The following is a 25,530-nucleotide window of genomic DNA, read 5'->3' on the forward strand; positions in this document are numbered from 1 at the left end:
TTTGGTCTCTTCTCATCCTCTTTTTTGCACTAGTACTGCAAAACTTAAGACACTCCAACCATTGGAAAGTTCATCAGGCCTGTTTGAAAGATTTGGTATATCTGACAAGAACATTGCTACAGCCAAGATATTGTAACATAGGTATGTACCAGTGTGGGCTTTGTGAAATAAACACAGACAACTGCAAGTGTTCACCTCAAGCCTTTCCACCTACACAGCCCAGCCTGGCTAGTCCCCTTTAACTTTGAGTCTCCATACTGTTGGTGCTGTCTGCTCATTCCACAGCTGCAGAAGGCTGCAAAAAAAACCTGATTTCATTTTTAATTAACTAGCCATTAAGTAATTACAAAGTAACATGGAAAATTCTCCAGATAGCTAATGCTCCCATTTCGATTGAAGTTACTTCACAGCCTTGGATTGAGGCTTTCTTTCAGAATATATGACACATGTGGTTTTTGCCCTATTTATACTACCGAATATTTTAGTTCCATGTAAAAAGTAAGTACCACTGACATAATTTAAAAATGTTTACATTACCTTTTAATTTACTACAAACACTTTGTGGTAAAGATTTGTGTAATTAAGGCAACAAATGCACTCATAATATATTATTTCCCACTGGTGGGGAAACGATTTTGCTTTTACAGTTAGGTGTGCTCAGACTGTACAGCAACTGATGCCCTAGCCATGGTATGACCAGTAGCTAATAATAGCTTGGCCACTCCCATACCATTTTCTAAATAAAACCGGTTAAAGAAAGCACTGTCTCTTAAGATGTACAGCCCAGTTCTGTTATCCAAACTTTTATCACTATGACTGATAGAAAGTGCAAATCACATCACTTATTTGGACTAAGCTCTCCAAAGAAAAAAAGCTCCTTTATTCGGTGTCTATCCAGCAGACCACATTTCCTGTTTAAAGCTGTCATAGATGCAATAAAAAATAAACAGATGTAAAAAATTATGAAGCCATTATAAATAAGCTCATAGTTGGAAAGTTTCTCCCATCAATTATTATAGAGTTTAGCGTGAAAAATAATGTCTCCAGTGATCTAAAGAAAGCATATGAAGTATTGTAGTACCTTGGGTGAACTGGCTGATGCTGTGGTTGCCTTTCCCCAGGTGAATCAGGAAGCCATGGCGTGGACCCTCTGTGATTCTGATCTTAAGAGTAACATGTAAACTGTCCCTGTCTTCCACTTTGAGAACTTTGTTGGTAATCAGGAACCCGATGTGACCTGTGGCCAGAACACGGAGAGTCTGAGCACCCTTATTTATTACCACTTGAGGTACACTGTTATCCACAGCCATTATTCGAATCTTCATAGTCTGAGGTTTCCTTGTTTCAAACACGGTGTTGGGGAAGACATAGAAATCAGTATGAGTGCCATCTGTAACAGTGAAAGAGAAACTATCCTCAACTGATTCTGTGCCATCATGTTTGTAGCTGATTAGATTTTCATTCAGATCTTGTTTAGTGAAGGTGGTGACTGGTTTGGAGTTATTGAACATGATCTGGCCATGAGCTGGTATTTGAGTGATGATAAATTTTAGCAGTGCATCAGGTGTATCTCTGTCTTCTGCAGTCAGTTCAAATGGGGTTATCAGTTTGTATTCATTTTCACTCACCACCAGGTTATGGATTGTGACAACAGGTTTCTTATTGTCCACATCACTGATGGAAATTCTGAAAGTACGAAACACAGGGTTATAGCCATCAGTCACCTCAAACTCAAAGCTGTCCATTTTCACCTCATCTTCTGAAGTATGAATGTAATAGACTTTATTGCCTGCTAACAGGAGTTGAGTGAAAGTGGAGATGGGTACCCCAGGCTGATCTGTGCATTCAAGATGACCACGAACGGGTGGTCTGGTAATAGTGAAAACTAAGTTCTCATCTGGACTATTCAGGTCACTGGTACTGAGCAAATCAGTAGTAAGGGTTACCTTCCCTCCTTCCTTCAGAGAAACTCCTTTGCTGATGACATCTGGGAAGACAATATCAATGCTGCCTATTGTCACATAAAAGTAGCGGTCAATTAGAGGATTTATTCCATCTGTCACATCGAACTTGATAAGATCACGAACTCCTTGTTGGCCAAAATGCACATATCGAATCAAATTTCTATCCACTTCATCTTGGGTGAAGTTCATTCCCAGGGTGATATTTTCAACTCCACCTGAAGGCTTTATTCTCTGCAAGAGGCCTTGTCCTGGCCCGTAATTTATAATGTATGTCAAGGTTTTGTCTTCAGAGTCGAGATCAGTAGCCTTCAATATCCTGTTATTAATAGTTCTAGTTTCCCCTATTTCAATCTCCAAACCATCATTGATGGCCATTCTGGGTGTCTCATCATCTACAGGAATAACCATGATGGGTACCATTTTCCTAATGGTGTGTTTACCATCTGTGAGTTGCACCTCAAAACTGTCTGCCCTTGTCTCAGAGTCATCATGTTCATAGAGAATGTTGGAGCTCTCTGTTATCTGATCCAAGGTGAAGCTCTCCACTAGGACAGTTCCATTGACCAGCTGGTTTACAATGTGGCCATGCCTGGGAAGCCTGGTGATTGTGAACACTAACTCATCAGCAGGGACATCCGCATCAACTGCATTGAGGATAGGCGTATCAATAACCAGGCTCATGCCTTCCATCACAACAAACTCTCGCATGAAGATTTCAGGCTCTTCGTCATTGATCGGCACAATAACAATGGGGAAGAAGTGCCTCTGGGAAAAGTTAATGCCATCAGAACAGCGCAAAGCAAACCTGTCTTCAACAGGCTCTACACCCTTATGTATACTTTGGACATAAAAAATATGCCTTTGACGGAGGTCCTTCAAGGTAAAAGCACTTATAGCTACACCTGCCCTGGATTTTTCAGATCCTGGGGCAGGAGAGATGTTCTCTACATACCCAGATGTGGGCTGAGCAACAATTGTGCATAGTATATCATCGCTAGGGGTATCCACATCTTCAGCCCTGAAGTGAGCAAGAGCAATGACTCGTTTGTCACCTTCTGTCACCACGAACTGCTCCCCCACAAAAATCTCTGGAGCTTGACTGTCAACAGGAAGAATGGTCACCAAAACTGAAACTCCTTGAATAACATTGCCCCTGACATGCCACTTCTCAGAGAGGTCAGACAAGGTAAGGTTGAAGGCATCCTCCTTGGGCAGAAGGCCTATTTCACCACCAGTGTGAGCATATACCACAGCACCATCCAGCAGATCTCTCTGGGAAAATCTCTCTGCAGGCACCCCTTGAACCAGGATGCTCCCATGCTGAGGAGGATCCTCTACAATGAAGGTCAACATTAAGTCATCTGTATCCTCATCTGTGCCCTGAATGACATTAGCAGTGATTTCAGCAGCACCATTCTCCAGCACATCTAGGTAGGAACCAAGAGTGCCTGGGGGCAATCGTAGTGTAGGAACCTCATCATCAACTGGGTGCACATTCATTTTCAGTGTGATGGGCACAAAATGAACCCCATCACTTACATCAAGCCTGCAGGTATCACTGCTGCTCTCAGCTCCACTGTGCACATACACCACCCTCCCTTGCCTGATATCCTCTAGGCCAAAGATACCTCCTGGAACCAGACTGTACCCAGAAAGCTGCAACTGGCCATACCGAGGAGCCTGGGTCAGGATAAATCTGAGATGGGCAAGTTCAGTGTCCGTGTCACTGGCATCCAGCTCAGTTGGACTAAGGACATGGCTGCCTCCCTCAGGCAAAGTGAAGCCAGTATTAGTGATTTCAGGAGGCTGGTTATCCACAGGCTGCAGGTAGATGGTGAAAGTCCCTTTGGCTGCATTGCCAGCCGCATCCTGCACTTGATACTGAAACTGAATCAAATGAGGGGCCACCCCCAGCTCTTCCTGTGGGGGGCGGTACGAGATCTTGTGATGATTGATCTGGGCTTGGGTGAAGTGTGTAACTTCCACAGAGTGATCCTCAGTCAGCACAAGGGATCCAAGGCGCGCTCCATATGCCTCGGGAGGGTGGTTGGAGTCGGTGTCAATGGGGGGCTGAATTACTGTGTAGCGAAGTTCACGGTCTCCTGAGTCCTGATCTGTGTAACACAAGTGCTTCCTCCGCAGAGGGGTCACCTGCTGCTCTGCAACTATTAAGTGCAGGCTGCTGCTACTATGGAGCTCTGGGGCTAATCTGTCTACAGGATGTACCCTGATGACAAAAGTCTGTGGTCCAGAGCGGTTGGGTGGGTCATTGTCATCCTGGACTCTAAAGATGAACTGGTCCAACACAACCCCAGGGCCAGGGCTATGAGCCCCAAAGTGGTGGTAAAAGAGACGCCCTTCCACAATGTCCTGTTGCAGCCACTGTCTCACTGGCTTTTCATAGATGATGGAGCTCCCTGCTACACCTGGCACCCTCCTCCAAGAAAAGCCCTCCTCTTCTTCCTCCTCTTCCCAGCCAGGAGGTGGTTGTGCTTGGCGGAGCAGGAGCTGCCCAGCTGTGGGGCCAGACTCCACTGTGAAGAGTAGGATGGCATCCTGAGAGTCAATGTCAGTGGCACTAAGAGCACGGGTGGTGATGGGCACTGTTTCACCCTCAGCCATGGCAAGCCCTGTGTTAGCATTAAGTAGGGGTGGCTGGTCATCAGTGGGCACCAGGGTAATGGGGAAAAGGAACTCAACGCGGTGGCGAGAGCCACCATCTTCCAGCCGCAGCACCAGGTTGTCACTGAGTGGAGACTCGCTGCCATCGTGCTGGTAAATGACCCGGCCTGCTGCCAGCTCAGCCACTGTGAAGTATTTACGAGGGGCACCAGATCCTGGGGTGTCCTCCAGGAGAGTGAGGTGGCCATGTCTCAGCCCTGCCACCACACTCACCCGCACCTGCTCAAGGTCATCCTCATCACTGACCACCAGGTTGGGGCTGGGACCTGGGCCCGAGAGAGGCCTTGACTGCCCCTCATAGAGCACGAGACCAGTGTTGCGGGTCACCACAGGTGCCAGAGTGTTCATGGGCTTCACCACAATCACGAAGGCGAAGGGCTCTGAGGCAGCACCTTCTGGGTCCAACACCTCCAGTTCAAGCTCAAAGAGCCGCTCCCGATCAGAGTCCTCCATGGGTGGCTGATAGGCAATGCGCAGCTCCCGCACATCCCGCTGGCTGAAGGAGGTAACAGGCAAGCTCCGGTCGTCTGTGCTGACCATGTGGCCTTGGCCAGGGCCAAAGGGAGAGGTGATGTTGAAGAGCAGCAGATCGGGCGGTGACTCTGCATCCTCAGCTGACAGCATGTCTGGCGTGAGAGCGGTGAGCACAAACTGGTCCACCTCCATCATCAGCATGGCCAAGAAGCTGGGTTTGGGGGCCACGTTCTCAGTCCCGGCGCGGATCCGCACCAGCACCTGGAAGTACTCGCGCTTCAGCAGTGCCCCGCCGCCCGCCGCCTCCCGCAGCTCGGCCACCAGCGGCACCAGGTCGCGGTTCGGGGAGCCGCCGGCGGCCGTGTGCCGGTAGCGCAGCCCCAGGCGCAGGAACTCCTCGCAGTCCCACATCGAGGAAGGCATGGGGCCGCCCCCCGCCGCTTCCCCGCCCCCGCCCGCCGCCGCCGGCGGGTAGTTGAGGATCTCTCCGTAGCGGGGCAGCCCGGCCAGCAGCGGCAGCAGCCCCACCCGGCAGCGCTGCCGGCCCGGCTCGAAGGCGAACTCCAGGCTGCGAGCGTCCAGCGGGTTGCTGGTGCCCCGCAGGCGCTCCACGGTGAGGGGCAGGTTGCGGGTGACGATCTCCAGCTGGGTGAAGAGCACCTCCACCTCCAGCACCAGGGGCAGCACCAGGGCACGGCTCGGCGAGTCGTAGCGCAGCTGCAGGCGGACGCGGTCCCGGGCGGGGCTGCGGCCGCCCAGGTGCGAGTACTGCACTTCGCGGGCTCCAAAGTCGCAGGGGAAGCGCCGGGGGCTCAGGCGGCCCGGGCGCTGCCACAGCGGGTCCTCGTCCAGCACGGTGAGGTGGCACCGGTCACCCGGCTGCACCTGCAGCACCAGGTCCCGCGCGGGGTCCAGCCAGGCGGAGCGGCCCAGGGGCACCCGCAGCCCGCGGTTGGCCACCACCACGGGGGCCGCCTCCGGCGACCACGGCGAGGAGACCGCGGCGCTGCTGCCTGGCGGCGGCTCTGCCGCCCCAACCCAGGAGCAGCCGACTAGCAGGAGCAGCAGCAAGCCGACCAGCAGCCGTCGCGGTCTGGCGGGGAGAGGCTGCATCGTCCTTGCTGGCGGAGCAAAGCGTTGAGAGCGGCCGAATCGCGGCCCCACTTGTGCCGCCGGCGCGGCGCCGCTCACCCCGCGCACACGCTGCGCTCTGAGCGCGCCGCGCTCCGCTCCGGAGGGGAGACCCGCAGCCCGGCAAGCCCCGCCCCGCGCCTCTGAGCGGCCAATGGGCACCCGCGGGGGGCGAAGCCGCCGCACGCGATTGGGCAGAACCGCATGCCAATCCTGCAAGCTACGGGGAGGGGCGGAGATCCCCCTCTCTTCCTCCGTCCGTGCCTCCTTCCCGCGGCTGCCCAACAGGTTGCGATGGAGAAGGTGTTGGGAGAGCGGTGGGATGAGCCTTAGCGGTGCGGGAGCGGGGGGCTGATGGGCACGGAGCGCTCTGCTGGCGCCAGCCGCCGCGGGAATGGAGCCCTTGTATCGGGGGGAGGGCGGCGCTGCTTTCCCGCAGCGCAAGAGCGCACCTCTGCCAGCCGCGGGAGCAACGGGAGCGCACCTCCGCCCCTGCACTGAGCTTCCCGCTCCCGCCTGGCTCCCGGGAGCGGAACTAAAGCTGGGCTGTTCGGGCAGAGCTCGGGGTTTCCGCCCCCGTCGGGGTGCGGGGCGCCAGGTGAGCGCGGGGTGGCGGCAGGAGCGGAGCTGCCCGAGAGCCGAGTCCGGGAAGGGGGCGGCGACAAAAGTGCCCAAGGAGGAACGGGATGGGTCGCACGATGGGAAGCGGCCCGGGGCTGCGGCGGAGCTGCCTGCCGGCACCGCGGTTCTGTGCGCCACAAAGAATGTTGTATAAATATCTCTGGCGCAGAACACATCGGTCGGTACCAGTTAGTGTCCGGTGTCGCTCCTCGGAGGCGGCGAGTCACAGCAGCGGGTGGGTGAGAGCCTCACGGTGTTTCTGCCACCTTGTGCCTGCAGTTAAAAGCACATCAGTGAGAGCCCGAACTTGGGGTTCCTTGCCTTTTCAAGCTCCTGATAGCAGGCTCTTGAGTTTTGAGTCAGCGCGTCTCACCGTTGCTAACATTCTTTCTTGTTTATGAAATGTGATCCACACTCTGGTTTAAGAAAGCTTTCTTAGCGAAAGCGAAAAATACGACAAAGCGACAGATTCAAAGACAGCGGAAGGCTGGTTTGACATTTGTGTAATTTTTTTATTCCTTTTTTTTTTTTTTTTTTTTTAAATGATCTTTTACCCTATCCTTCCGTGGTGGAGCAGCATTATGGCATGTGATCTTGTTTCTGTATGGCAAAACTCGAGTTTGGAATTTGAATTTTGCAAGTGTGGGCACAGCTACACTCACATTTAAGTATTCTTTCTAATGAATAATTCAGCTTGATTTGGGGTGGGGGGGGACGTCTGTAGACATCTTCATCCAGTTCTATGATACTGGATTATTGTAATTTGTGAGATATTTTTATATTCTGTTACTGACATACCTGTGGAATACTGCTGAAAGCTATTTAATTAAATAAGCCCATGCAATAGACTTATGGACTTGGATGCTGCTGCAGGGGCTAGTAATTCTAGTAGTTAGATATCTAGCAAGTTAAGCAACACTGATACCATTTTTCTAGCCTTATGAGACATTCACCTGGGATTTCAGCAGTGAATGTCTTATTTGTAAGATTCAAAGGAAGATACTTCTGTTGAGTCCCAGGCATCAATGACCAAGGCATTCAAACTATTAAACTTTTTGAGATATTACACTGCTTTGGAAAAAAAAGAAATAAAAAAATAGTAAAGGGATAGAGTTGCCCTATGTCTCATACGGAAATTTCTTATTTTCAGTGGATACAGGGTCTGGTTCTTTGACCTCTGTTATCTCCCTCACCAAGTAGTAAATGTCAATGTACAAACAGCAGAAGTCCTCTTTATTTTTAAGAGTTGCTGTCTTGTCAAACAAGTCAGTGAGCTCTTGTGCCACAGTCCAAGTACAAAGTGCATGACTTGCTTTATTTCTTCTTCTTTTCACAGGACAACATAAACAAAAATGCTCCAGATTATAGAATTGATGAGGATTTTGAAAGTATTTTCCTTGGCTTGTGCCAACACTTGTGTTAAAATTGCACTTAAAGAAAATTCATCTTGGCTAAGTTCTGATCTAATGACATAGATGTAAATCGAAACTGTTTTTCTACCAGTTGTCCCTGAAGTTAGTGTGACAGATCAGAACTAGGCCCAATAACAAGTCCATTGATCTTTTAAAATAAGTTTTTTAGTGAATAAAGGAACTAATATTTGACGAGGGAAAAAATATATATCTTTGCATGAAAGCTTGCAGTTTTGCTATACTACTAAACTTTATTTCCAAGTCTAAATAGAAACAGAAAGATCTAGGACACAGACGACCTCCTCATTTAACAGAACAATAATAAATAAATGTGTCTGGAAACCTAGTGATGAGTATTTCCTCTGAAATAAATCACCTGTGAGGTTCAGCAGGGTAAATCTATATTTTAGGACACTTGTTTACCTAAAAAAGAGTGCAAATATATTCTTGTTTTAAATGCAGCTCTTCCTGGGGGTATCTGGCTTCTGCTTTTGATGATGAATCACAGATGTATTTTCCTTACTGAAACCTATACAACTCACAGTCCTGTATAAAGCAAACAGAAGTTTACTGCTCTCCAAGTCTTCATTCAAATGTATAGTTATCAAAGACTGCCCTCTGTTGATATGGCATAATCTTAACTTCTAAACAGTAGCAATGCCTGATTTTTGCTATTACATTTCGAAGCTGTTTTGTACTAAATTATGTAACTAATTCCAGATATGCTCTTCAAACAAGTTAGTAAAAACGAAATAATTTTGGTTGTTAAAAGCTGGTAAAGGAGGCTAAATATGACATACAAATGTCAAGGGTTTTTAACCTTTTCCAACAGTGTATTTCATAACTTGCAAGGGCAAAAAGATTTGCCATCTCTTGCCAATGTGTATTTACTATCTTGCCCAGGAAATTAGGAGAGCAGGGGAAGAGGATGGAAATGTCAAGTGGGATTCATGGGAGTGCTTGGATACTTAATTGGTTGTGTAGGTAATTTTGCTATTACAATTCAACTCTGAAGGGCATGTAGAAGCAAGGTGTACAATATCTACTATGCCTCAGAGTGAATGTCCATCATTCACAGTATGTCAAGTAATTTGGTGTTCAAAAACCAAAGAACAATCCTGTATAAATAGTCTGCTGAAACAAGGTTAGAATTTGAAAATTTTAAGTCAGCCAGCTGAGAGTGTTTCTGTTGCCTGTGTGTTGCTGTACTTAACCAACAACCTTTCTGTTGCTTCCATACTCTTTTTGTTCATTATTTCATTAATGAATTATTACACAAGTGGCTATTTATAAATTATCATAGGTTTATTAACTTAGGCATAGGTTTTTGGATGGGTATATGCAAGAGTATTGCTAAGCTGTAACTTCCAGTCATCCTCAAGAGTTGTCCCTGAAATGTCTTCTTTACCATCACACTCTGTGAATGGGTCATTGTCTGGAACCTGTCCTCCATTTCTTTCATGACTTCTGTTTCGGTCCAAATATCTGTTGCCATGCAGGCAGAGATGTTCATGAAAAGTCCAACACCATTAAATCTGGCATCCATAGTTTATTTCGCATTGCTTTGTAGTGTGAAGAAATGTAACTGGTTTCTGTTAGAATAAAGTTGCATTCCTTGATTCGTGAAACTTACACAGTCTGCTCTCAAAATTGTTTTGGGTTGATGCTGGGATGAATATAATACTGGTTTGTACATTGCATGTACCTACAGTAAATGTGACCACATGACCTAACCAACATTCACTCCAAAACTCAATCCAAAGTCACCCTCCATCTTTCTAAAGTTCTTCTGAGATTTTTGTCGTATTAGCTTATGAGGTTTATTCTGCTGCTGTCCCAGTAATTGTTTTCACCTGTCTGGCACTGGTGCTCTGCCCACCCTCCATGTTCCTATTTTTACTTCAACCTTGCCTCTTTGAAAACCTCCTTTTCAAGTCAGCTTTCTTCAAGCTCTTTCCAACTTTAGATCTCATCAGAAGCAATGTGATTTCCTTTATGTTTTTTTTTTTCCTCTGCCTTTTGATCACTCTCACTCTTTTTGTTTCAAAGCCAAAATACAGCTTCTTGATCTATTAACACAGGGAAAAGACTTGGTAATGTACTAGACTAAACAAGTTGTTCCATCAAGCTTTTTTACCTGTGGTTTATGTCTTCTGTTTGGACTCTGAAGTTTCTTTACTGTGATTATGGAATTTATAACCTTATTTTTAAATGTATACTGGCACACACATGCATATTATTTGATGTGTAATGAAGGCAACAAAAAAACCCACTATAAGCAGCATAGCTGTTTCCAAAAAATATTTAAAGCCCTTAAGACCTAGAGTCTCTCTCAAGTTGCTCTTGGATAAAATTGGTGAAGGATTGGAAATTTTGTTGACAGGAAGTGGCCAAGTACTGTCATGAGTGACAATGATAATTTAGTCTCAATGTACAATCCAGAATAGGTACTTTTTTGTGGTTATGTATGGTGTTACATATATTTTTATAAATTATAATTATAACTTAAATTGTGTATCAACAAGGAATTATTGGTAAAACATTTCATTCTAGCACAGGTGTTAAAGGAAGTTGAGATGAAACTTTCTAGAGTACAAACTGACTACAGTTTAATATCTTTGTTGTGGCAATATCTATCTAATAGCAATATTCAGTTTAGTGTTCAGTTTATTATTTTAGGGTTACCCCCTTATAATAAGCAATGGAGGACTTGTACAAAAAGTAATACCTTTTAATAGATTTAGTAGAAGTTGCTGTGCAAGAAATAGAAAAGCCTTTGTCCACACAAGCCTGTCTTATCTTCTGACCTGCCTTAGGGCATTAAGAATATTTGCCCCAAATTAACTTTCTTCCGATAAGTCTATGAAGTAGCTTGAGAGAGAAGTTTGGCAGTTCCTGTAGAATGAAGCTGTGCACGCTGAAATTTAACTCAGGAGATGATCTTCCTCCGTCATGGGTTACTGTGGTTAATTTTCTGCATGTTTCGTGTTTAGCTGAAAGATCAGTGGTGAGGAGAGACTGTATTGTACTAAGTACTCACATCATGTTAAGGTGGTTCATTCGAAGAGTCAATCTGTTTTTCTTTAGAGGAGTGATCTCAGTGGTTGTGAGGCTTTTATAACATAACTATGATATGTTATCAAAACAACTGCAGCAATATCTAGATGAATGTTACTATCTTTCATATATATTTTGGATGTCTGCTGTTTTGATGGAGGGAGGTATATTTTTCTGTGAGCGAGTTAATTAATGAAATAGTGCAGTAATTCTGCAGCTGACAGAGGATTATATTTAGTAAAAATATTTAGAATTATTTTAATTTATCTAAGCCAAGATGTTGATTTTTGCCTATTAATAGAACTCTTTTCAATCAACTAAATATTTTTTATGCACACCTATACTATAAACATGACATACTGCGCATTTTATATAGCATGCAGTCATGTTCCACCACAAAGACTGTTAAACCAGGACCAGAACTTCAGTCAAACAAACTGTCAGGTATCCCCAAACTGAATGCTTTTAATAATTCAGGATGCTGTGGTATTTGTTATAAAATGTAACAAAACTCTCTTTTGAAGAATGATCCTGCCATCTCTGCATTGACCTTGGATAACTATTAAAATTGCATATCAAAGGCTGAAGAAATTGCAGTTTAATCACTTAAGATTCCCTTCACTGTAATTTTTTCTGTCCCGCTTTATAACAGAAATTTTACCTAATCTTTGTAGCTTTGGTTGTCATAACAAAACCACCCCACCCAGGCAGTTTCATCGTATTAAAATTCAAACAGTATCACTGCCATATATACATTTTCCTGTGACTATAAACTACTGCCCTTCATGTTAGACAGCCACAGGCTGGAAAGTAAATGAGAACTAAGCCTTAAGATTGTGAAGAGGACAAGAACCAGCATTCCCCCCTCCCTCTTCATATCCAGGTAGTGATATCAACCCCTTACTATGTTCCCTTTCTCCATAGAGATTCCCCTAAGTTAGCCGATGTTAACTTTACTCCCATTTTACACACAACTGGAATAAACACAAAGACATCTTAACCTTTTGGGTCTGATACTGTGACTTCCATTCAGATAAACCTCATATTGTCTTCAGTGAGTTTTTCCAAGGTAAGAATCACAGTCAGCTTAAAATATGATAGATTATAATTTTATTAATGTGCAAGTCATATGGATGTAGGTGTCTGTTCGCCTGGATACCTATTAAAATTAGGCATTTTTGTAATGTTGCAAGTAGATTTCCAGACTTTTCTGTAAAATAGTTTCAAACCAGTTCTCCAGAACTTTCAAATGAACCATCAATTAGTGTCAATATATACTATAAAATAGGAACTATTCTGGAGCAACAGCTATTGAACCACTAGATCAAACTGATTTTGCCTTGCTAGGATTGCAGGTGTTCATCACAGACAAAAGATGGTGGTTAGCAAGTGAGAATCCTAATTTTAGCTTACATTGCATTTTAGATGAAAGATTTTTGTAGGCATCGATAAGTACTTAATGCCTAACTTCATCTTTCAGGCAACACAGACATTAACTGGAAGCCAAAGAACAGCTGGGATTTGTGTTTGGAGAAAGATATTTGCAGCAGCACTAAAGCACAGATCTCTCAGTGAAAGTGCACACCACAGAGCTGGGAACATGCAGCTGGCTGCCCTTAAACAGAACCCTAAAACCCCAAAAACTTGGGCATGGCAGTTTCAAATTTCCCATCTCAATTATGTATATGTTGAGTGTGAGAGGCAGAATATGGCTGCCTAAACTGAATGATCCTTTGGTCCATTCCCCTTTTTAAACTTAAATTTTATAGTTAAATGAGTTTATAGCATTTTAGTAAGACAGTCTTTCAAATATACATTCAATAAGCGTATATGAGATGTGCCATTCCTCACCACTTTGGACATAGAAAGACCACATTCAGGCCATTTTTGGTGTCTGACTTGGCCTTGCACCTTACTTCCTCCACTGATCGTGTGTTAAACCAGGATCTATCAGCCCTGATAGGAAGATTTGCATCACATATTGCTGCCTTGATATTAGAAATTAAAAAATTTTGACAGCTGTCAGACAGACACTGCTCCTCCTATGATAAGTGAAGGGAGGTGAGGGTTAGAGGCATCTCACCCTGTGAAAGATGCTTGAAAAGCACTCATATCTTTCCATCCCTTCTGTGGAAAAGCTTATATTTCTGGCTTAGACTAGGTGCTTAAATCCTAAACTTGCAAAATTAAATGTGATAAATGCCACTCCACATTATGAGAGATTCAAAAGCTCAAAGCCTGTTGCCTCCAGGACTTCTATTTTTAAATTATTTAAAAAAAATTTTTTTTTGGATGCACTTCCAGAAGTTCTGCCACTTCATGTGTATTCATATTCCTGGAGAAGCCAAATCTAAAGTATCCACAGGCTTGCCTGTGATGCAGCTCTCTTTAGTGCTCTGATATGGAACGGAATCCAAAGCCCAGGTGTTTTAGCATGTTCGAAGGCTGGTGCTGTGACCTTTGAGATTTCTTAGTGGTTTGTTTACAAGAAAGCAAAAATAGTTAACAGTTTCAAAACATTGCCCACCATTCTGATGTCTCTGTACAACACAACTTGGTAAACCAAATTAATCCCTGGCAAGTTCAATGGGAACATATTTAGCCAAATGGCACAAAATAGGGAGAACAATTAGTATTTTGCATTTAGAGTTTCTGGATGTGCTTAATGACTGAGCACACAACATGTGCAGTTACCTTCACTAGTTATAAAAGCAGTTAGCTATAAAACTTCTTTAAAAAAAGCTCAATTACCAAACATACACTCACCAAATAATGAGGGTCAGAGGCCACCAGTATCTGACCCACCATAAATTTTACTCTTGCTGTAGCCTGTAAACCTGCAGCTAAGCAGGTGAACTAAGATCTCCATCAGGGGCTACGCAACGGCATTGCCAATTGCCTTAGATAGCTAAATAAGTATTTTCAGTCAGATAATCTTAGTATTTGCAGTGTTTGGACTATTTCCAACTATTTTCAGGGAAGTAAAATTGGCAGCTTTATTTGAAAAATTCTCAGCCAGAAGATGAGATGTATGTGGTTGGTGTACATTCTAGATCCAGTGTTCACAGAATTTTTTGAGCTGCATTACCATCAGGCCTTCTATACTCACTGTATCTCTATAAACAGCGCTGGGACTTTATGGGAGATTTGTGCTTGACATACAGCCTGTGATTGTCCTGCATCCAAACAAGCACCTTTGGATCTTTGCACCATTTCCAGACATGGAAGTTTTCCCCATTACTGTTTAATGCCTAGGTCTTTAGTGTTGTGCACATAGGCTTTAAGAAACTACTTTTTTCCCCCCCCATCTATTCTGTGCCCATTATGGATTAAATCCCACACTGAAGGTCCAAATCAGCACTAAGCACATCATATGTGTCCATAGGAGAATTCTCCCACCCTGAGGTTTCTCATCTATGAAAGCATTTGAATTAACCAAAATTCTCACAGAGCAAGTCCCCATTTCTCTGTGCAATAGTCCAGGCTATTCATTTATATAAAAAACTTTATAACTGTAATGTTACACCCTTCATAGTATGTCTAGATTTAGATTTGCTTTTCTGCCCCTTACTGTAGACTGGTAAGAGGTTGTTAATGAATACAACACAATGTTGCCCTGAGCAGTCATTCCTAGTTGAGAACCCATTTAAATGCCCCAGAAAGTTTACATTATTTTGTTTAATAAAATAATTTGGACTTGTGGAAGTTAAATTTCTTCTGTCACTTTCACTTAAGTTTCTCAAGTCTGTAACTGAGAATTTTCTTATATATCTCTTTTTCTGTAACTACACCAGGACTTCTCAGTGATGAAGTTTTCAGAAACTTTGGTGAGAAGCAAATGTTTCTTTCTTTGATCTGAAACCAGGCAGCCAAGAATATCGTAAAGCAATAACTCTAATAAATGGTCTGAAAGCAAATAAAAAAAAGCATATGTGCATGATATCTACTAAAAAAAAATCATCCAAAATGTATACACAAACAACTGAATCCCTACAGATCTCTCTACAAAATAAAGTGGTAATGATCATAGATCATCCACTATGATTTCATTGTTGTTACTGGGTTTAGGTAAAATGTCTGAATAAGATAGAGAGTGATTTGCCATGAAGATTTTGAGTTTTTATGGTCTGTTTGTTTTAAGGAAGAGGTAAACCAGTTGTTATGTACAAATAAACTAGTGATTAGAGCCCTTTCTCAGGAAGTACTGGAGGCCAGTTTTAGAGTTTTGACTATCAAAGAGAACTTTAAATGTTCCTCCTACTTACCCGAACTGCTAGCTACAGAACAGTTTTGAGATGCCTTCTGTCCTTCCTAGTAAAGCTAGACTAGCAGAGGAAAGAAAGGAAGGGCCGGTTACTGCCCAATCTAATGACTGAAGACTCCACTCCCTTCAGCTCAGCCCTGAAGATTAGACAAGACACAGGAAAGAAAGAAGAAATATTCTTTGGAGCTTTTCTTGCTGTGTACTTCACAAAAACCATCAATCCCCTTCAAGTGAGTGCACTCCCCCAGGATAGCTGGGAATTCGGATGAATGGAAACATCTCATTATACCTGACTGCAGATGCCTACAGTGAAGGTACTTCTGTGCTCATCACTCCAGGCTCCTTTTGTTATCAGTGGAAAGAAAAGCGGCTTTAATTTGCAATTCATCTGACCTACCTTGGGTATCTACTTCAGAATAAGATGAATAATGCTCTGAAAGCATCTCTGTCTCCATTTGCTACAAGAAAAGCCTGGGTGAGTAGGTCGGGTGCAGTACAGGGATGAAAATAGACACTTCTAAAAGAGCATCCTTTCTATCCTGAAAACGGGAACATTGGAGACATGAGGCTGAATTGCCCTTTATCAGTACTGAACAATATACAACAGGGAACCTGAAAACATTGCTTATATCAGAGGCTTAATGTTTACATGTCTGTGGTTGTTAGTATTTCTCCTATATGCTACAAAGTGGCAATAATAGCACTTAATATTATTATTAGAAATTCTGAAATGCCCTGAAATTACAGTAGTGCATATTTCTAAAGAGAAGCAAATTTTTTTTTCAGTAACTGATGAAATACAGTGAAAATGCATTTCATGTTGTTCCTAATTTTGGGGTATCTTGCAGCACTCATGATTAGGTGTGTAATTGCCCATTACACACCACAACAGCACAGCCACCTATAAACTATGTTCAGTATGGAATGGGGTAGTCTACTGCACCGACACAGATCTTGTAATAAATACTTTTCCAAGACATTTATACATATGGATATTGTGTGTATATACACTTTTAATTAAGTGGAAGCCTTGTTATATTCTGCATGAATATTTCACAGAATAAAATGCTCAAAGTTGTCAACATTAGACAGCCATGGACATTTAAAATGTTTTATTTATTTGTAAATATGCAATAAAATCGCACTGTACCTTTTCTGAATACTTGAAATACAGTTTCTAACTTAGAGAATTTCAATAGTTTAAATATTATGTAGAACATTTACATGAATCACTCTAAAGGGTCAAATCTTTGTATTAAAAAAAATTCCTTTTTTTTTTAATATTATAGTTTTCTTTGGTAAGGATTTTATTTACAAAGCACTGAAGCATAGAACCTATGATGTATGTCTCTTCCCATGCAAGGTGACTGTGGATGTGAGGTGACCTTGGGAACACCCAGTTCAAGGTCTGGCAGCAATCCAAAGTATGCTTAGTTCATTGTTATAATAGTGTTCAATCTGACATCAGTCCTTCAGGAAACTTTCCCTATTTATTAATCAACAGCTAAGGAAACCCAGTGGGTTGTAACTCCTTTGATAGTATTCTGTAAGAATATCATCATACAGAGAGCTTGCTGTCAGACATAACTCTGCTGGGTAGATTATCATGTACACCTGAAAATGAAGCTGTAGTATTCAGAGGTCAAAGCCTGCAGGTTCTGTTCAGGAAAGCTTGTCTATCTCTGCACAATTTATGGTCCAGCCTTACCTCAGATAATTGAGTTTTCTGCATCCATTTGCAAGTTATGGCATCTCTTTTTTTGTAATTTATTATTTGTTTTTATTCAGGATGCAGTGATAGTGTTGGTCTGTGATCTACAGCAGTCTTTAGGATCTCAGTTCCCATAGAAATAAATGAAGTTTAAGCTTGTATATACATTAATGGATTCAGCCTTTTGTCCCCATACTTTTCCAGTGTCTAACCTTGTGAAGAGCCCAGCAGCCTACTTATCAGGAAAGAATCAGAAAATTGTAGGAAAAAATAGGACTAAAAAGGATGTCAGGTGGTCAAGCAGTCCACCTTCCTCCCCTAGGGTGGGATTAACTCAACCTAGACCAAATACCTATTTGTCTAATCCAACAAAGCAGATTGCCTGGGGAGGCCGTGCAATCTCTGCTAGTCAATCATAAATAGAGACAGTGCAGATCAAAACCTCTTGCTCTGCCTTGGAGCAACCATGCACACATGGTGCACTCAAGGAAGGACAAGCTAAATCCCAGAAGATCTTTAATGATACAGTCTAAAGGCTGAGATGTCAGTTAAACTCTGATGGGACCAGATCCACCTGCCATGGCATAGGAGAGGCTGCAGCAATTCAGAAGGTTGCCTGTGCCAAAACATGTATTAATAGTTAATACATGTCCTAAAGAACATTTAAGACATAGTCTTAAAGAACATTTATTTACATAAAAGTAACAAAACAAAGACCAAAAATAATGTGCTTTTCCATCACTCACTTTTAAAATAGTCAATCCATCTGAAAAAAGGAGTGTTAATGGAACATGTACTGCTTTGGGAGTGGCTTATTCTGTAATGTTCTGGCTTTGTATGCATCCATGAGGGATCAATGTTGCTCTCTAACACTTTGTGTTAGTAGCTCTGTTATGACTTGTTTAAAGAGAATGCAATTTTATTACTGTATTTTGCAGAAATGACAACACTCTGCTCGAAGGTGTCTTACTTTGCCTCTCTTTTAAGTATTTTGGCACCAGTGCTCAAGGGTCTCTAATTGGAATAATGAGAATGCCTCTGTGTCACCAGTGGCTGAACTTTTTTGCTGTCTTTATTTAATTGCTGCTTCTAGTTATTGGTACAGTTTCCCACTTGCTACATTTCATACCTACTCCCACTGCTTTCCAAACAGGACTAACAGGAATCTGTGTTTCTGTTGAGAAGTGTACTCCTTGTGTGGTTCTAAGCAGGTCTTTTGTATTAGAAAAGGGCTTTTTCACAGGAAAAAAAACCAAACCAGTAGTAAAATATCGAATCTAAAATGAAAAAGGAATAGAATGCACAAGAAATGAAGCCTGCTTTAGATAAAACATTACTTTTTTAAGCAGTAGAGGTACAGGACCCACTACACACATGGAGTTAGATTCATTGGCAAGCAGAGTTTTTGTATTTTTTCCTTCAGATTTTAAATACATTTATCTGCATCAGTGTCTCCCACTAAAAAAACAACCCTAGAGATGGAAGAGTAAACAAAGATTTCCTAATCTTGCTAAGATTCAGTGCAAGTATGTGGTTCAAGCTGTGTTCCAGAAGTGCTGTCTAAGGCTCTTAGATGCATATCTTAGCACTCATGCTAAACTAAAGGCCACCCAAACAATGTCATCCCATTTTCTGGCTGGAGGAGTCATAGACTTGTCCTGTAGTCCTTCCAGGGCTGTAATGCTTGAGTTTCCTTTAAAGCATCTGAAATGTGCCCAATATGTGTCCAAAATGTCATATATGTTCCTAGAAGATTCTCATAAGCCAGAGCCAGCATGATCAGTAGACTACAGGTCTCAGGAGAGAATGGATTAAACTCCCTTCCACCTAAAAGCACACACATAGAAACATCCCCCACTCCATCAATTTGATCTACTTTTATTTAAAGCAATTAATACTGCCCTAACAAGCAGTCAGAGAAAATTGCTGATACCCAGGGCTGATCAGTCCACCCTCAGAAATCTCTCAGGGAGTGGTCTATCTGTTAGATGTTCACAGTACTTGTGTAGCCATGCTGATAGTATATGATCTCTCTGTAAATGTTGATATAAAATCTAGTTTACTTAAAAATAATAATAATAATAAAGTAATAATGCTGGGAAATTTGACTTCTTAGGTCTTCATGTCTTCACTCCATCTCCACTCTCCCCCAGATTTTTTGGTTAGATGCCTTGAGAGGTATTCAAATGCCTAAGCATAGGTGTCTAGTGCTCTCTTAGGTGCCACATGGTACCTGAGACATCAAACTGGGCTAGTAAAGATGTTATAGGACCTATGGAAGAGCAGCTACAGTCTTATGAAGTACAGAGGCAAGAAAAAGACCACAAACACATCTAAAAAAAATGCTGCTGGGTGTGATTAGGGACCTGAATCCCACCCTTCATATGCCTCAGATCCTCATTTCCTGTGTCAAGTTACCTGTTAGCAGCTCCCTCCTAAACACACACAGGTCAGAATTCTCAGGTAGTGAACAGTCATTAGCAAAGCTCAGGCCAGGGACTCAACTCTGCTTCTTCACTACTGTCAGTTTCAGGAGTCAGCAACATCACCTGCTGTTCACCTGATCCCTCCTGCCTCAGTTTGTTAACAAAGCACCCAAGAAACACTCTATGGACTCCCCTCTTTGCTGTTAAAGCAAAAACACAGCTCAGTTGTCACCTCACCCTGCAGCTCCTTCTCCTTTCCCTGACTTGCGACAAGTACTTGCTGCTCACACAGTCTTAACCTGTCCTTCACTCTAACACCATGATGGGCTGCAGCTACTCTGCTGTGTGAAATGAGAGCTGCAGGCATTGTCAGCTGAGAGAAGCAGAGAAGGGGGCAGCACAGCATTCCCATCCTTGGTCCAGCTGAGCATGTTCCTTGGGATTAGACACCTGAGCTCGTGCCAGGAGGACACAAAGGAGTCTTCCTCTCATGGGAAGCAGTCCTGAGGGTATCATGTGGAGTTTATTCTGCATTTTCAGGACAAGACAGCTTGTGCCTGATGAAAATCAGAGAAATAGTACAAAAGTATTGTAGGTATTTTCAGTAGAATCTATGATTTGGTAATAGCAGGATAGACTGAATATGCCTGACACTTTATTAGAAGCAGCTGGAGAGAGTTGAAAAAACTTGTTTAGATCTGACTGATCATGATAAATCACACAGTTGCATGATCAGTGGAGATGTATGGGGATTATGTAGGCTGCCAAACAAGGACTGTAAAACATGGATCTGAGCATTGCCTGAACAAAGTAATCTCTTCAGAGCTGCAACAAGGCAAGTGTGAGGTGAGGAGAAGCTATGCAGTAGGGATGAGCATGTCCTACCTCCTGCTGCTGCTCTCAAGGAACAAGGGCCTCAGGTCTGCATGAGCAGAGTCGATGGAAGGAGGGCGAGGGATAAACAGCAGGACAAGTGGATGAAGGAAAGTCAGGGCTGGGCACTGCAGATGTTTACAACTCACAGTACTCTTATTCTTGTTTGTGACATATTGGAAGTTCTTTGAATTGGGCTGGAAAGAAGAGAGAGGTGGCGAAAAAAAACCCGAAAGTGGCTAAGAATGAGCAAGGGAGCTTAGAGAAGATAAGGCAGCATGAGATAACAATTTGAATCATTATTGACTGTTTGTATACTCTTGTTGTTTCTACCATACTTTCTGGTGTTAAATTAAAAATGTCTATTTTGCTAGCAGAGGTCTCAAAAGTAGCAGTTGCAATGAAAAATTACATTGTGCCTGTTTTGAGTGGGATCTTTTGTTTGTGGTTTTAAATGCAAGGATGACTACAGCTGTTATAGTTTGTCATTAAAACTGAAAGCCTATGCTTGCTTTTATTATGTGCAGGCCAAGCAAAGATAACAGAGCTTAACTTTGACAGGCAATTTAACAGAGTGAGCATTAGTAGCATGGTTTAGTGCTTTATACCACTTCAGCAAAAGGGTTTGGCTGTTCCTGCCCACAGCTATTCCTGACTTTTCTTCTCAGAAATTCTTAAATTGTCAGGAATCTACAGTAACTAAAATTTATGGTCTATTTATAGGTACGAGAACAAGTGGAAGGCCTGATAACCTTGGCAGTGCCTTTACAGTAGAGTGGAGCTCTGTTCTTTCTCATATGCACACACCCATCAGCCAGCCCTAAATATATTGATGTTTTCACGTGCATGAACATAAGTATCCAGTGACAGTAACAGCAGTGAACCAAGATAGACTTTCAGAGTTTTCCCATGTGGAAAGGGGATGACCTTCAGAAAGCCATCTAATTGTGATCCTGATAGACATTACAAGCCTTTTTATAAACTCTAAAATACTTCAGTAATTAATCTCAGGAAATACAGCTTCAGTGCTTGAGAAGCTTGTTATTTTAGATAAATATATTAATCTTTTGTAACTTCCACATCTTTTCATGTTGGTAATGTGTTTGTAACTTCTTTGCATGTTAGCTATATTATAAGACTCAGAAGTATTAACCCTGGAGCAGTGTGATTTACATGCATTCATTTAACATGAGACCTACTTGTGATGGGTCCATTCAGGAGACAGGCACAAGGTACATCCATGAGAGAAGGCATGAGACAGGCACACCAACAGCACTGCTGTGGAGCTCCTACAGCAGCAGGTTCAGGGATGCAGGTCCCACATGAGGCTGGACAGAGAGTCAGACCTTTTGGTGCCCTCAAGCCCCTGACAGAAGCTGACAGAGAACTTTTCTAAAGTTTGCCTGAAAAAGCATTGAACTTGTATTGTCCAATGTGAGGCACGATGGTAAGAGGTGGAGGAATTTGTCTGGAAGGCCATCAGGTGAGCCAGGCTTGCTCTACAAATCATCATCTGGCTGCTAATGGCCCCTGTGGCACCAGACACATGAAGAGATTGTTTCTGTTTTGTTCTTAGCTGAAAAGGAAGCATTAAAGTGACTAAAGCAGAAAGCAGCAGGGACTGAGAGGTGAGTGAGTATTGCCTAAAGGTGATAAAATAAAATGGTAATGTGGAAAGAGAAGAGAATTGCTCCTGTTTGAACAAGGGAGGAAATGCAGCAAAATTTGGATGTGGTCAGAAGCATCTCTAGTAAATGGAGCCTGGAAGTGATTCAGGATTCCTGAGCCTCCTTTATTGTCAGCTTTAAACACTGCTGGCAAAATGTGTCTCTTCTCCTTGATTTATGCAGAAGTTGACAAATGTGCAACTATTAAATAAAAAGGATCCAAAGAGCAAAATTCTGATGATGAACCTCATGGGTCACTGTAATGCTACATAATGGATTTTCTGAGGGGGTGAGTTTCTTTTTTTAAAAATCCCAAGATTTTCCATTAACATTCCCTCTCTCCTCCCTTTACTCCTTCTCCTGCTAGATTAATAGATGAATAAATCTGCAAAGTCAAACATTCACAAATATGTAAATGCCAAGATGAATGTTACTTTTTTAGGAGAAGAAACCTCTGCTGGTGTTGCCACCTGCCCATGTCCTCAAAGGCAGATAGGTTGTTTTTTCCCCTAATCATTGCAAAAGAGTTGTGGCCAGCCCTGTGTGATCCTTGTTGAACATCTGCCCTTACTCCCAGAGGACATCCTTGTGTACAGGTAATCCATGAATTCATTCAAGAAAACAAGGGCAAATAAATAAAATATTTACAGCTCCAGTGATCTCTCATCTTCAGCTCTTTTTCCTCTTTCTTTCCATTTACCTCAGAATTATCCATGGATGAATCCAGTAACTCTAAAGGGTACTGCTATGCTCTTTGAGAGATGTGTTTCAATACTTGAAATATGCTGGTCAAACCCTCCCAAGTCACTTTCTGAAAGTGATGGCAAACAAAACCCCTTCTCTTTTAATTTCTTTATGTCTGATTTCTAGTAGATTATGTCAAGCATGTTTTGGCATCTGGTTATGTATTTCTGAAAAGATCAGAGTTAAAATGCATCATAAGATGGATGGCATCCATAGCTATGTGTGAGGGGGAACATTTTTGTACCTTTGTGAATATACCAACTGGCTCTATAAGTGTGTGCTACAAATCTTGTCAAGCACGACTTCAGGCTCAAATAAACTTTCTGGTCTCTGATCTCAAATGGAATGTTTTAGTGTAGCACTATGTGTTGTTAATTCATGACTAAATATTTAGTCACAAAGGCATAAATTGTGGGGCCCTGTTACCTGGGCAGAAGGACATTGCTCCTATCTAAAGTTTCCAAATCATTGAAGCAAATTTGATTTAGCAGTTGGGTATAACTGCTCTGTCAGCAGATTCATGCTTTCAGTCTAGAGTACAAGCTTTTAACCTAATGTCTTCTGGGAAACATTCAGCACGTGCAATCCTCACTGAAGAGAGTGGGAAGTGATGAGCCCCTTAGAAGTGGGCATTAACATTTTGAGGGATTTTTTTCTTTATTTTTCAATAAAGATATACATTATTTTTACTGACTACTTTTGTGGATTTCCTTATTTTAATCCCAAAATGAAACCATCTGCTCCCAGACGATTTTCCCCGTTCTCACCAACAAATTATTAAATTACCTGGAAATCTGAAAAAAAGCTAATCAGTAGCTAGAAATTACATGTTTTTATGATATAGCAAATGCTGTTCTCAATTGCATACATTCTTATAAGTAGCAAAAGAGAATGCATTAACACATGAAGGGTTTGATTTGTCCTGTTCAAATGTGGATTTCCGCAACTCAAATAGGCACATCCAAACCAGTTATGCAAGTTCCTTTGGTGGCCACACATTAAACCAGTTTGTGAATCTGAGCATGAGGTTTATCTTAAGGCAGAAGCCTACATTTGGTGAAATGAACCTCGTTTCAATGGTTAGACCTTCACTGATTGTGTTAGGAACTTAAATATGTGACATAGAGGTACCAATAATTGATTAAATCGATTGCACTTAAATCATTGTCCTGCAAAAGCAGTGGGATCGCAGGGCTTTCTCTTCTTATTTTTGTGTAATAGAATGAATAAAGTAGTTCTGCAGTCCTGCAGAAGGAATTTAGAGCACAAATATTTTCCTTCAATTTTTTTGATGTAAACTTGTATCATTACATTACTGCTTTTATTTCCTCCCTCCTAAATGCTCAGTTATTAGTCTTCAAAGCTAGGAAAGTCTTTTCAATTGACTGTACAAATCAAGAAAAATGACACTGCTTTATGCAAGTCTTAAAATGAAAAGGAAAATTCTAATTTTGGTTAAGAAATAAAAAACCCCCTTATCTCATTTGCAGGCTTTATTTTGTTTAAACTATTTTTGTATTAACTGTAGACCTCTATTTTATCTGGGAATAATGTTGACATCCTTAAATAGTTTGACAATGCGAATGTAGATAGCTGGCTTGTCTTGTAGAATAATTTATCTGTCCTAAACACCACTTTTCAGATTTAAAAATTCATACACTAATGCAATTCATACTAGCTAGATGTATTAGAGTCTATCAGTATTAATACTCTTTCATCTCAGGGCCAATCAAAGCTCTAAGAAATCCTGTCCAGGAATACATCTATTTAGATGACATAAACATGCATTCCGAGCACAACTGCTGTTTCTTTCTTACTGATAAATTCACCCTTTTCAATGCAGGAACCTCCCCTCCCTACTACTGGGGTTCCTTTTATTCTAGAAAAAATTAGAAATAATTCAAAGCCTTCTTGTTGTTCATAAGTACACTGACTAACTCTCTATACTCACCTGTTTATGCTTCTGTTGGCACAGTCCCACAATGACTAGATTCTAATTTATGGTCATGCCTATCAACTTTCTTTCCCCCTCCTTTTATATTTACATTTTGTTTTCTTAGCTGTGTTCCGTTTTCTCCATGAGGATGGCAGGGGGCTGTTTGTTGTGTGAGGGCTTTTTAATCTCTAGAACAGGATTGTGTTTTTCTTGTTTTTCCAAATCTTATTTTAAGAATACCAAATAAATAGTAAAAGGTAAGCTTTTTTTTCCCAAGTAGTATTTTTTCCCATGCCTGTGTCCCTCATTCATTCACTTCACAATCATTCTTAGCTTTGTGAGTAGTAATTAATCATTGTGACTTTCTTCTTTTTCAGAGCTGAAAATAACCCAGCAGTGCTCACTCTCGCTGTCTGACTGTTAACTCAGTGACCTCTTATCATTTGTGAAGAGCTCTCATTCAGTGTTTGCCCTTCTCAGGTATAGGACTTTAGAATTGGGAGAGCGTTGTCTCAACAGCTTGAAAATTCCAAGGCTGATTTAATATTAGGAGGATAAGGACCTTCAA

The 25,530-nt window shown here is 42.2% G+C and overlaps 1 protein-coding gene across 3 annotated transcripts in view; it reads right to left on the reverse strand.

Moving 5' to 3' along the window:
- FREM2 (FRAS1 related extracellular matrix 2) overlaps positions 1–6,286 on the reverse strand; it is a 122,904-nt gene extending 116,618 nt beyond the window's left edge. For all 3 annotated transcript variants that reach the window (XM_069011859.1, XM_069011867.1, XM_069011876.1), the window contains exon 1: positions 1,082–6,286. In XM_069011859.1, the coding sequence (XP_068867960.1) occupies positions 1,082–6,233 (5,152 nt within the window). In that variant the 5' untranslated portion in view covers positions 6,234–6,286. The remainder of the gene's footprint in view (positions 1–1,081) is intronic.
- Positions 6,287–25,530: the final 19,244 nt, after the last annotated feature.

The sequence above is a fragment of the Aphelocoma coerulescens genome, chromosome 1, assembly GCF_041296385.1.
Source record: "Aphelocoma coerulescens isolate FSJ_1873_10779 chromosome 1, UR_Acoe_1.0, whole genome shotgun sequence".
Taxonomy (NCBI): Eukaryota; Metazoa; Chordata; class Aves; order Passeriformes; family Corvidae; genus Aphelocoma; species Aphelocoma coerulescens.